The following is a 13408-nucleotide window of genomic DNA, read 5'->3' as shown; positions in this document are numbered from 1 at the left end:
CGTCATTAAACATTATATCAGGTAGGATTTTCTATGTGTCGTCAAAGGGAAACACTGAGCTGAGTTCTCTCGTGATGGCAGAACATAAGTGAATGTTTCAAAATACTTTTAAATCGCATTTATTCATTGGTTTAAGATTTGCAGTTTGCATCATATTAACTCCCCCGTCAGAGAAATAACTTAAGGAACAGAAAATACATTTTAAGTACAGGTAAGTAAGCCGTTTAGGCCTTTGCATTGTAAAACATCAGTATGCCAGATAGTGCTGTTACACATATTGCCACAAGAGGTCAGCCTTGGCAAGCTGCCATGCTATTCACAACATGATGAGATCACACCTGAGTTGTTAATGACATTATATGAAATGGTGACATGAAGGAGTCCTCGCAGTGAGCTCATCGTGTCATTACAAAGTCCAGGGATGACTATTAGTGAGTGTGTTTGAATTAAGAGTCAGAGCCATAGTCATCCTCGTCCTTCACATTGTCCTCCACAGCCTTACTGAGTGGAGGGGATTTCCTCTTGCGCCTGTCAATGCAAAAAAATAGAAATAAATACAATTTTACAAGACTGAACGTGATGCTGCACACACAGTTCGAGGAACTTGGTGGTATAAGGTGAGTGGTCACCTCATCTCATTCCGCAGTGCGCTCATTTGGCCATGAAGCTGCTCATTGGCCTCGATCTGCTCGTCCAGTTCTCTCTGCAGCTTCTTCTTCGAGTGTTCCAGACGCTCGATCTCCCCCTCTGCCTCGTCCATCTGCCTCTTTGCCGTCTTCAGCCTCTGAGTCAGCTGCAGAGTTCAGAGAAGTGAAACATTTAATCATGAGTCAACTAGGCCGCTCCCACCTACTACATAATAAGTTTAAAGAAGTGTCTACCTGGTCTCTCTGGCTCAGCAGGTTGACGTGCTCCTCATCCGCCTGCATCTTCATCTCCTTTACTTTACGCTCCAGTCTTCGGTTGGCTTGTTGCAGGCTGTTGTTGTGTCTGAGGACGAAAAGCAGCAAGAGATCACATCGCAGCTGCAGCTTCCTGTAACTCAACACCTACCCAGTGTGTTTCAGACCAGAGATACTCTCACTCTTACTACCACAGGGAAAGTGATACGAGGGGGTGTCACTGCTCGTAAGCTACCATAGACTGTCTGATGGAACCATGATCCACAGAGGTGTATCCTGCACAGGGACATACAAACTCTGCATATATTTATCAATGTGATATTTTGTAGAAACAGCTCACTTCTCTTCTCCTTGCAACCGCTCCTCAAGTTCCTGGATGCGGCAGTTCAGTTTGGAGAGGAGTGAATCCTGGTTGTTCCTCTGTGATCCCTCCAGATGAGTCACTCGGCCCTTCAGGTCTTTATTCTGAAACAGAAAAATATACCACAGGATAGTCATGAAAAATTACTGAAAGGGACTACGTAGTTTTTAAACACTTTGTAGCACTACAGATCAGTTTTTATAATTAAGGAGTCCCTGAGTGCCAGAGGTAAGCACCAGTCTCAGGGGTCTGTACCCATCTCAGGTGTGTAGTATACCTGTCTCTCCAGGCTCAACTTGTCACACTCCAGATCCTGTCTGATGGTTCTCTCCTGCATCAGCTCGTTCCTCATCTGGTCCGTCTGTAGCACACGACAAATACAGAGGGAAACACAGATTTGAAAAACGTCTTAGTACATCTACTCAAATACTTTAAATTAAAACTATTTATAGCTGACTTACTCCACACTTCTATTCCACAACATTTCAGAGCAAAATTAATTAATTAAGATAATTAAAAATATTTTTTCAAGCAGATTTTGTTTTCTTTTTTTCCCCTGTAAAAGGCACGAGTAGTTTCACACTTATGTGAAATCTAATACTTGATTTTTCACCACTTCATAAATTCAATATAAAGGTTTATTCATGGAATTTTTTTATGACTTTTATTTAGAGATAGAACAGTGGATAGAGTCTGAAATCAGGGAGCGAGAGAGTGGGGGAAATGTCATGCGGGAAAGGAGGCACAGGTCGGATTTTGAACCTGGGATGCACGCCTGTGTATCGGGTCGCTCACTAACCACTGGGCTACCAGCATAACTTAAATATAGAACACAACTAATGCAATTACTGGAGCATACTCTTAAGAAATTGATCAAACTATGAAAAATGGAAGTGTACTGAGTGTCATCAGATTTCAGATTTAGAATTTATGACACTATATTCAATGTATTAAATATGAAGAGTAGGCAACTTTAAAGTGAGGTCTTGTTCACAATTCACCAGCAGTTTCACACTTACGCTCTCATTTTTGTTGCCTATTCTAGAGTGGGGAACATACTCTGTGGTACAAAGACTTAAGAGTTATTTATATACTAGTTATACTAAGACAAGAAGTGTTGTGCTTTGTTTCATGAGAGTAGACCAAACGTACTGAGAGTTATTAAGGGAGAAGAACTATGCATAAGAAATGCATATTAAGATCATAATTCATGTTCATCAACTTCCTAATTTATTATCCATGAGCTCATTAAGAGGGTATTAGGGTATACGCTTCAATGGCCTTGTATAGAATATGGTCACGTAGATTAAGTTATAAATAAGCACTTAATTATGACTAACCAGCAGCTAGTATGCTACCAATAAGCTAATAAGAACCAATTCATGGTAGATATGGTGACCTTAATTTGAAGTCTTAACAAAATCAAAATGACTTCATGTCGGACTACTACAACATTATTGTGGTGGAAAAAAAAGGTCAGAGAACTATTTTTTAGACTGATAATCTGTTCAAACTCGTGGAATAAAGTAATTGTTTATTAAACTAACAGGGCAAAGACACGTGGGAACTGAAGAACTCATTTGTTTTTGCCAATTTCCAACCTTGAAGGTAAATATGGGCTTGTACTTCATATGTGGTGGCTTTCATATTGACTGAAAACACGGCTGTTTCTTATTAAAAAAGAACACCGCCTGTTGACGTTCAGGTTTAATGAAAGGTTTTCAGCTTAACTCCTAAAATGAGAGAGGAAATGCAGTCTGGTCTGAGCAGCGACATCAGATCTAAAGGCTCTCTCTAATAACATCCAGAGGCCCGGTGCAGGGAGTGTGAAAGGCTGCTCACAATAGTTTGCTTTTTTTTTTTTTGCAACCAACACAGGGTTTTGTGTCAATTAGTCTGCACCGCGTTGCTCCTATGAATGGTGGCCTACTTTACGGGCACACAGAGGATGTGCGGCTCCTGTGACGGCCTAAGATATGAAGAAAACATGTATGAAGTCAGAGGGGTTCAGACATATTTCAGGGCTTAAAGTGGAGAAACCAAAACAAAACTTGTTTCTCAGCCTGGCTGGGAAAACACCAATCAGCAGCTTTTCATGTCCAATGGGAAATCTGAGAACTCGGCCTGAAATCTGTTTATAATGAAAACAGATGTAGGGCTGGGTGGTTCTGACTTAATACAGGTTATAATTCTGTCACTGTGTGAATGTTAGAAAATACAGGATAAGACCGATGTGTGCAGACAAAAAGCAAACACAGTGAGGGGTTGAACCTGCCTGCTCTTTGGTTTTGTCTAATCGCTCCATCAGCCGGTCGCCGCTGCTTCGCTCATCATTAAGATCCTCTTCTAGCTGACTGATACGACTCTGAGGAGGGAGGAAAACATTAGAAGAGCGCCAAACCAACATTTATTTGATGAATTTATAACATCACACTGTCATGCTTCTCAGAAAAGAGGACGTGAGAAATCGGATGATGTGATGAGAAAACAGACTTAAAATGGTATGGAATTATAATAAAATCAGAAGAAAAAAAAAAACTGCATTCAAATCATGATAACACCTGGAAACCTGCAATGGGTAAAGATTGAATGCTCTGTTCGGTGGATGTGAGTGTTTGAAAACAGAAGAAAAAGTGAAAGAGGACTCCTGAGAACACCCAGACTGGTCTGATAACTTTGTACAGTAAACAGCAGTTTCCTTGGTCGATTCACAGAGTCAACACTGAGCACACTGCTATCACTGTGTAATGTTTTGTCATCAGCAGGACAAATAGTGCTTAGCTGTGAGATGTTGTTGGCTCTTTTCAGCACCCTTACAGTTCACAGGAATAAGTGAGGGCAAATACAGGCACAGGAGAAGATAAACACTCCACAACATGTGATAACCTGAAGTGTGTTTGACTGTGAGCTCTGATAAGAGGGAGGACTGTTTCTGATCGAAAGATCATCCGTTTAGAATCGTAGCATGTAATAATAATAATAATAATAATACATTTTATTTATAAGCGCTTTTAAAAACTCAAAGACACTTTACAATAGTTAAAAACAGAAAGAACAGCACAGTAAGGACAGACTAACGGACATCGCAACATTACACACAAATCATAAAGATAACAACAATAAAGGTAAAACTACAGAAAACAGAAAATACATCACAATCATACATTAAAAGCTTGTTTAAAGAGGTGAGTTTTGATAAGTGATTTGAAAGTAGGAGGGTCGGTGCAGTGTTGAATGTGTGTAGGGAGTGAGTTCCAGAGGGAGGGGGCATGACATGACAATATTACTTTTAATCCATGGAAAATGTCAGAGTGGAGTTGTCATTTAAAACCTTACAATCCACTTTGAAAATATATTTATGCTTCAACTGTGAAAACCCTACTAGAAGAATATCAGACTCATGGCTGTCATGTCAAGTTTTCACCAGTGTAAGATATCATGCACTGATCCAAAACTCAAAATCTGCATTGCGTACTGAAGGAAGCTAGTGAAATCAAAGATCAATCAGAGATGCTATTGATGTATACAAGGATATTCAAGAATCCCGTGTTGTGTTTGACAGAGATACTACATTTAAAGCTGGGATATTAGACTCATAAATATAATGAGATGCACAATCAAAAACATAACGTTTGGTTGTAACGGTTCCTAAAGGTTGCAGTTCACCTCCATGAGCTTGACCTGCCGCTCCCGCTCCCCCACCGTGGCTGCATTCCTCTCCTCCAGCTCCTCCGCCCTCTGCTCCAGCTGCCGGCCCCTGAGCTGGGCCTCCTGCTGCTCCCTGAGACACCTCCGCAGATCGTCCTCCAGAGGAAGCAGCTTTGCAACACAAACACACAATGTCAGATAAGATGTAACATGCATAAAGTATGACCTGCAGTTCCTGCTACCATGGAATGGTTCAATCATTCAAACAGTGTTAAACAAATACAGAATTCTTCAAACCTGTGAGACATCCTTGACTACTTTTTATGTTTCTGTTTAAATAACATCCAAAAAATAAAAAAACCCTCCATAATCCTGTTAGCACCTAGTTAGAAGAAATATATTAAAACAAAGAGCCCCTCTTCATTTTCATACTGTAGTCATCTTTTTTTATTGCCAACAAAGACAGTTGATCTGATGAATCAGAGGGACATTGAGCACCACACCTCTTCCTGCAGTTTTTTGGCTGCCTGTCGGGATTTCTCCAGCTCTACTCCCTTTTCCTGCAGCTGTCTCCGCAGCTCGTCCAACTCCCTCTGACTCTTCTCTTTGGCCTCATCCACCTGGTTCTGAAGCACATCTGTGGACGCCTCACACTCCTCCATGATGCTATTCATCTGAACATGAAGATAAACAAAGAGCCCGACAGTGAGAAAAGTGCCCCTCTGTGGGTATAAAGCTATATGGCATTACATATCTCATATCTGTTTTTAAAAGACTTTACAAGCACACGAAGTATCCGCAGTCTGTTTATGTCATGTAAGATAAACATATTTTCTGTCCATTTGGCTCAAAAATGCTGATTTTTTTTTTCAGAATGACTAGTCCAGATCCTTCTCTCACCTTCCTCTGCAGTTGCTCTACAGTCCTGTCATGCATCCTCCTCTCATCCTCCAGTTCAGTTTTTGTCCTCCACAGCTCCTCTGTTTGTTTTCTCTCCTCCTTGAGCTTTTCCTTCAGCTCCCTGTGCTCATGATTAAGCTTGGTTAGCCGACCCTGAAAAAAAAAGAAAGAAAGAGGAAATGGTGAGCTACAAAGCACAGTTAACAACTGTCCCATGTTTGTGTGTGAGTCTGTAAAGCAAAGTTTAATGAAACATTTTTTTTTCTCATTTGACTGTTTACGGTACAGAGAGGGAAACAAATCAAAGGAAAGAGGAGCTTGCATGCAGGAAAAAGAAGCTACACAGTACGCATCAGGCCGTTTCTCTAAAGCTATCAGAAACCTCCCTTTACCTGCACCTCCTCTAAGCGAGAGAGCAGCGACTGGTTGGACTGACATATCTCCTCCTCATTCCTCCTTACGTCCCTCAGCGCCTCCTCCAGCTGCTGCTTTTCTCTCTGGGGAACAACATGAATATTTATAGAAAAATATCAGACCATCACACATCAGCAAAGAAGAAAGGTTGATGAAACCATCTGGATGGACATTTTGTCTGTGTTTCTCACCTCCAGTTGCTTTGCTCTCTGTTCCAGCAGTCTCTCTTTGGTTTTACTCTCCTGGATTGCCAGACTCAGCTGATCCATCTTGTTGTTCTGCTCCTGCACCTTTCCTCTCAGCTGATCCTTCTCCTGGCTCAGCTCCTTCAGCTGCACCTTAGCTGCACCACTCTCCTCTTCTACCGCGACCCTCTTCTGACCCAGCAGAGCATTGCTCTGGAAGTCAGGATGGGATCATTAAAAATGGATTAAAAAAACAAATGGTTCAGCTTCTTATACTCAAGACAACATGCCTCTTCTGTTACCTCTTTGGCCTGCTCTAAATCCATGAGCAGCTTTTCAAGCTCGTTTTCATATTCCTCCTTCAGAGCGGCCATGTAGCTATCATGAGTTTCCACCTCCTCTTTCAGCGCCCCCTTCAGGGCATTCAGCTCTCTCTCCTTATGGTGCAGCACCTCCTCCTGCTCCTCCTTCACCTGTAGCATCTCCTGAAAGTCCATCCGCAGCAGAGCCATGTCCTGACACACATCCAACAAAACATCAATACCCTGTGGCCAGTGAAGGAGACTTTCCAGCTGTTGTTGATTTTTGAAGCTTTTCTCCCTCGTGTGGTTTCATTTACCTTCAGAAGGACTTCTTTTTCCGTGTATATCACCTCATCCTTCTTGGCGTGGTCCAGCTCGTCGTGCATCTCAGAAAGCTGCTGCTGAAGGTCTTTCATCTCCGTCTTAGCTCTCTCTCTCTCTGCCTTCATCTGAGTCAGCCTGACAGCATGCGGAAAATGTGCCGAAAAGACAGAAATATTTGATTTCTATATTTCATATCAAGGGAAGACGCCTGCTGGGCAAGCAGGCGTCTTCCCTTGATATGAAATATAGAAATCAAATATAAATCAATAAATGCTTTAAGCATTTAAAAAAGGTCGAAGGAACTAGATAACAGAAAGGCATGTGCACACTTAATCCAAATGGTATTTGACTCTTCTTTCGGTCAAATGACCTTCATCGGATCATCACGGTTCACTTGACAGACCTCAGAGTACGAGCAGAAGCTTAGTAAAAGGAAGTGTATCATAGCATTGATCTAAGGCCTGGTTGGTACACAGGTCTTCTGTTAAGCTCTGGACTGATTCATTTGATATACAAGGGGAAATAACTTCCATCTAATAAACTGTAATTTTCTGTTCTAAGGAATTTTTCAACAGTAAAAACAATATAAAGCTACAGCCAGCAGCTGTTAGCTTAGCACTAAGGGGAAAGCTAGCCCTGCTCAAAGGTAACACATTCCACCTATTAGAAACTCTACAGCTTGTTAATTTACATTTGTTTATCCAGACAATAAAGTATAATGAAAATAGTATGTGAGTCCTTTCTGGCCTATTTGTGTGATTTCCAAGTAGAGCTAGCTACAGCTCGGCTAATAGGCTAACTGTTTCCTCCTGTTTATGGTTTTTCTTTTAAGCTATATAAGCAAACAAGCTCAGCCTCTTATTAACAAAGCCCCACAGACAAAACATTTGAGTCTCGACCTTCTACATCTATCTCTCTGCAATAAAACAAGAAAAACATTAGCAATGGAATTTAGCAACTTTTTTTAACAAGTTGCTGCTAATCTGTGAAAAACATTTTTCACAAGCTAGCAGGTCTTCAACTGAAGGTCAGGGGGAAAAGAAAGAAAAGATCACTACACATTTACCCAAATAGAGTCCAGCTAGTACAAGAGTTGTTTTAGAGACAGTCTGTGTTAAGCTTGAAAGCATCAGCCTCACTATAACTGAGGTTACTGACCGATTCAAAGTTTCTTTTAAGAAGTAGCCCACTCTTTAAGATGTAAAAATGTAGATGTGGTATAGTTCAGTCATCATTGTTGACTGTGTAAACTGAGAGCAGAGGTCAGATCCTCACTCTTGTTTGGTGGACACTAGTGCCGCCTCGATCTCAGCCAGTCTGTCCCTGAGATTGCAGAGCTCTTCCTGACTTTTGGCCAGCTCTTCCTGAAGTTTCTTCTTCTCTGTCCGGGCCTTTTCACAAGCTTTGGCAAGAGTCTTTTCATTCTGCACCACGCAACAGAAAACAGAAACAGGAACGTCACTCAATGGGACAGGAAGTGAGTGTTTTAGAAATGAATCAGCAGGATGGAACAGTACTTAACCTTAAGCTCAGTTTCCAGTTTTTGCCTTAACTCAGACACTTCTTTCTCCAGTGTGACTTGCTTGTCCTGTAAAAGCTTCACCTTAGCTGCAGAACCCTACATGTGAGAGAAAGGAGACGTCCAGCAACACGGTATCAGCGTTATGGTCGTACAAACACATTCAGTCATGCTGAACAAGGATCAACACTGGTGAAGAATTTCGCCCCAACACACACTTTCTCCTCCAGCTCCTCCAAATTTTCAGCCATCTTCCACTTGATCTTGTTGACTCTTTCAAGCAGCAGGTTGACTTTCTTCTGAGTGGTGGAGTCATCATCAGTCGTCCTGAGAATCAAGAAAAATGATTTACAATCCCTCCATCAAAAGTTCTCTCAGGGTTTAATGATAAAGTAAAATGTTGTCTGACGAAGGCAGTGCAGAATGTTTCAGTGGAGCAAATGAAATACCGGTACCTGACACGCCATAGCCTGGCGGTGATTCTCGAATAAAACCGCCCTGCTTAAGCACATATTTTTACAAAGCACTGACGGGTCTTAAAACTTTTCCTTGCGAAGAAGATATTTTATCAGGGGAAACGAGAACATGCCCCGCATTCCTGACTACAGTGTGAGCACACACAGCTGGAGCAGCACCCCGTTATCTGACCACATTACATGATCACAACCACAAGCTAATCACCTAAAGGCGGCTGTAGGGTAAACTAAATAAACATGGCAAAGCTATGTTTTAGTTTGAACATTACTTGAAAGTGGGAATGCAAACTTACTTACTTTTTTTGATTAATAATCTGACATCTTCAGAAAAAGGCATCACTTCTTGTTTTGCTTAGTTTTCAATGAGAAGATTGATACCACTAAATCCTTTCATATATCACATACAAAGCTACAGCTTGTATCGTTTTTAGCTTCGCTTATTTGAGCTTAGCATAACAACTGAAGACAGGTTAAAAAGACATTCCTGCCCTTCTTAAACACTACTTGCCTCTTTATTTAAAGTCCCTATGAAATGGAACTTCAAGAGTGTCCGACTCTCGTGTCGTGACATGTTTCTAACTGAAACGGGATTGAACCAATCATAAGGTTTATCACAAGGCGGAAAATAACGTTGGGATGAATTTGATTAGCTTTTTAATGCTTTTTAATCGAATGTGTTTAACTTGGTCGGAAAATTAAGTAAACGCCTCTGAGTGCAGGACAAGTCATCAGACATTTGAAATGTTTTGAAGGAAGGGAAAATACTGTTATTTTGATGTAAATATACTCAGAAAATGATTTATTGCAATATATTTGGCAGATAATGGACATTTAATACAGGAATTAAAACTGGGAAAATGTATTTTTAAACTAATGGGGACTTTAAAAGCTGCAGTCATAGAACACATGACTTGCCCTTGTGCTAAGATAAGCTAAGTGGCTACAGCCTTTACCTTCATATTTTAGGAACCAACATAAGTGTTGTCAATATTCTATGAAATCCCAGCAAGAAAGCAAATAACCGTATTTTCCAAAAATGTTGAAGCAACTTTCACAAAGTTCTCAGTCTTATGGGGCACTTACCCGTCCTGAAGGTACGTGAACAGCATTTGCCTCGTTGTGTCTTCAGTTGAGTCCACAGACAGTTCTTGCTGTCCTTTCAGAAGATCAGGAGTCACCTGGTTAGGAAATATACAGCAATAAATACACCCTTTGTAAATAAATACTGTGCCTTGGTGCAGATATCTTTACCTGTGCATCTCTGTCATCAGATTCATCCATCTGGTCACTGCACGATGTGGAGATGAACGGTTTCTCTGCTCTCTGAAGATGTTTGACAGCCTGTGGAGGGATCATCTCTTTTCCATTTTGAACACTATTAAGGGTGCTGGGCCTGTTCTCTTCCTTCCTGCTCCCATAAGAGGCTTCCCGGCTGAGGAGGCGAGCTCTGGCCGACCCCGGAGGATATATCCCACTTGGCGTCTCGCCCCTGACACCCTTCAGAGAGGAGGCTCTGCTGGAGGAACAGGAGGACGACGAGGATTCAGATGTTCTGCTGCTGTCCACGCTGCGTGACCTTCGACACTGCTCCGGGTCCAACCTGTTCCTCGGGCCTCCTCTTCCTCTCCGCTGGCTGGTGTTGAACTGGCTTATAAGCTTCCCTACGGATAAGATGGAGTCTGTGTCCACTGTGTTTGGGGACCTCCCAGGGAGCTGTCGACTTAAGGAAGACTCTTTATTTTGGACCACCTCCCCCTGGTCTCCCTCTGGGCCTTCAGCAGGCAGGGGGATCCTGGGTTTAGCAGAGGGGGTTGTCTCTTGATGAAGAGCCATGTTTGGCTGTCCTAGTCGAGCTTTTGAACCTTTTGAAGGAACAACTAAGTTCAGGTTATTTCTCTCAGGGTCATAAGGTCGCAGAATCTCAGGATGGTTCTGATAATGAAACCCAGCAGAGGATGCAGTCCGTTGTGACTCATGTGATGGAGAGTCCACAGACCTCCTCACCATGCCCGGGTTATACCCAGCCTGGTGAGTGATCACAGAGATGTCCTGGTGGATCTCCTGGCCAGAACTGTTCAGAACCACAAAGGGTTGACCTTTGATCCCTTGGACCTGGACCCTGACTCCAAACATGCCGTCCTGGCTCCGCTGTATCCTGATGTCTGGAGAGCTGCTCAGTTGCTGAGACTCCATCTTGGACAAACAGATGAACTGGTGAAAAACAAACCTGTGTTACAAAATAACACTGAAGAAAAGTGATCCTGCTGCACGGGAAGGTGAGCGGTCAAGGAGAGTGTTTACACAACATAGGAGCGGAGGGAGCCACACAGGGACACAATGATAGACGTCCATGCGACTCCTAACACAGCTGCACTCAGTAAAAGAGCGAATAAATGGAGACTGACAATAGCCTGATAATGCAGTGCAATGAGAACAGCGCCTTCTGTGTGCTCATGACAGTCTACTATTGTACAGCTGAGACAACTGCATGACGACTACAACCGACCGAGGTTTCCAAGGTGTCGTCATCCAGTTCATGGTATGACTCTCAAGGAAAGTGCTTATCAACAAATGTGTTACTGTGAGACTGAAACACAAGAGGGGTTATGAAGCAGACAAAACGGTATCCTCTTAAGAGCGCCATCCTGAGTGTATAGTCATTCAAGTTCTTTACAAAACTCAAGCTGCTCATTAATAGAAAATAAAGACTGATTTTAGTTTTTATTATGAAGGCTTTATCATAAAACCTATTAATGGTTTATAAAGAAAATGCTGGTGCTTAAAGATCAGTTAATACATTTTCAACATTTAGGTTTCAAGTGAGGAAATAACTTGTATTTTAATTGTCGTAATGGATGAATCCACAGACTTTTCTCTAGATCCACCATTTGGTCTAAAATGTAAGGAATCACATGCGATTCCCTCGCAGTTTCTCAAAAACCAAAGTTGTGTCTTTACAAGTCTTTTTCACACCCAGTTTAATATGACATAACTTAGAAAAAAAGTAAATCTCTATTTCTGAGAGGATGAAAACAACATCATCTGCATAGAAAATCAACTTTTAATTGATTTGGCTACCGAAAATATTTTGCAATTATCTTTCTCTTGATAAAATAGTCTAATCGTTTATGCCCTAGTATCCCAGGTTGTGGAAAATCCCCCTCCAGCATGACAACTTATCTGTCCCTGTTGCAAAATTAATCAGAATGACCATCATATTAATTTATTAGGCTACTGTTTTTAAGTTTCAGCATGGACTGCTAAATGATCATAAAGACAGTGAATGGCTTTTCTATGATGTTTTAAAGAATTAATACATTTATTAAAAAAGGAAATAGCAATAGCAGGATTTAATACAACCCAAATGGTGTTCATCTCATAAATCGATTATAGCTGTTATATATATATATTATAGTAAAACATTACAAAACAGCCTACTTATCATCAATAACTCACATGGCAAAAACTTTTAGTCCAACAGTGATAAATGAGAAACGTTGAGTGACAAATGTCAAACTACGGTCCAATGCTATTGGGAATTGTGCAAACAGGATTTTGATTTAGAAAGTGTTTTGAAGTTGAATTCAGCTTTACTATGTGAATCCTGAATCCCCTAGGCTACAAGTGTGTGCATGCATTATTTGCAGCGGATCTGCGTTTATCCGGTTTGACTGAACTTCACTTCACCTCACTCTGTTTTAACAACAAGACTTTAAACAAATAGTTCACGGTCAGGAAAAGTAGGCTACACAATGAAGACGTAAAAATAAACTCGTATTATTATAGAAACTCCGTCCAGTTATTACAGGAGTAGCCTCTAAAAGTGGCAGATCAAGTTGAAAGTGGGAGAAAATAGTTTAAAGTTAATTACGATACAATAAGTCGCCACTTAAAAACAACAATAGGCTACACAAAACTCACAAAAGCAATACTTTTATTGTCGTTTAGAGGAAACGCAAAGATATCGACCCGAGTTGAAACTTACCGGCGGCTGTGTCCAGTCGGAGAGTTGAACTGAATCCTCCTCCTCCTCCTCCTCCTCCTCCTCCTCCGTGTCCGCTCTCACTGTCCTGCCTCCACCCGGACACGATGATCACACTGCTGCCCGCTAAGAGAGGCGTTCACTGCCTGCACCGTGTCCGATGTTTAAAACATAGGCCTACGCCTTAACACTTAAAAATGATTTAATATCCATAATATTAAAGTCAAACTGGTTCGAAGAATGGAATCATAAATCACACTGGGATTTTCTGATTATAAAGCCTGATAGGTTTGTGGGACATATTTGTAATTTGAGGACGCCACAAGGAATGTTTGCATATGTTTTCTGTTAAGTCTCTGACCATGAAGGAAAAATAACTGCTACATTTGAGTTTT

The 13408-nt window shown here is 41.4% G+C and overlaps 1 protein-coding gene across 3 annotated transcripts; it reads right to left on the bottom strand.

Moving 5' to 3' along the window:
* Window positions 1–103: 103 nt before the first annotated feature.
* LOC132972629 (cingulin-like protein 1) lies at window positions 104–13098 on the bottom strand. 3 transcript variants are annotated; one of them, XM_061035599.1, is made up of 19 exons: window positions 13017–13098; window positions 10283–11224; window positions 10115–10209; window positions 8774–8882; window positions 8559–8654; window positions 8312–8460; window positions 7030–7171; window positions 6713–6925; window positions 6417–6623; window positions 6204–6308; window positions 5812–5964; window positions 5415–5585; window positions 4930–5082; window positions 3539–3628; window positions 1541–1624; window positions 1243–1367; window positions 882–990; window positions 630–793; window positions 104–528 (listed from the first exon to the last, which is right to left on the bottom strand). In XM_061035599.1, exons 2-19 carry the CDS (start codon window positions 11222–11224, stop codon window positions 447–449), a joined length of 3189 nt encoding a protein of 1062 aa, XP_060891582.1. In that variant the 5' UTR covers window positions 13017–13098; the 3' UTR covers window positions 104–446. The 3 variants fall into 3 exon arrangements, with proteins under 3 accessions (XP_060891582.1, XP_060891580.1, XP_060891583.1); XM_061035597.1 differs by having other exon boundaries at window positions 10283–11242; window positions 13017–13077; XM_061035600.1 differs by having other exon boundaries at window positions 10115–10182; window positions 10283–11242; window positions 13017–13077.
* Between the last annotated feature and the right edge of the window lie 310 nt (window positions 13099–13408).

This window comes from Labrus mixtus, chromosome 4 (genome assembly GCF_963584025.1).
Source record: "Labrus mixtus chromosome 4, fLabMix1.1, whole genome shotgun sequence".
Taxonomy (NCBI): domain Eukaryota; kingdom Metazoa; phylum Chordata; class Actinopteri; order Labriformes; family Labridae; genus Labrus; species Labrus mixtus.
Note: the sequence above shows the minus strand (reverse complement) of the source record. Positions and strands in the feature narration are given on the sequence as shown.

Excerpts from the sequence above, each read along its gene's own strand:
- LOC132972629 (XM_061035599.1), bottom strand. The coding sequence starts at position 11,224 with ATGGAGTCTCAGCAACTGAGCAGCTCTCCAGACATCAGGATACAGCGG. Across the intron at positions 8,461-8,558 it reads AACTGGAAACTGAGCTTAAG|AATGAAAAGACTCTTGCCAA; the intron begins GTTAAGTACTGT and ends TGCGTGGTGCAG. Across the intron at positions 5,586-5,811 it reads TAGAGCAACTGCAGAGGAAG|ATGAATAGCATCATGGAGGA; the intron begins GTGAGAGAAGGA and ends CTTCATGTTCAG.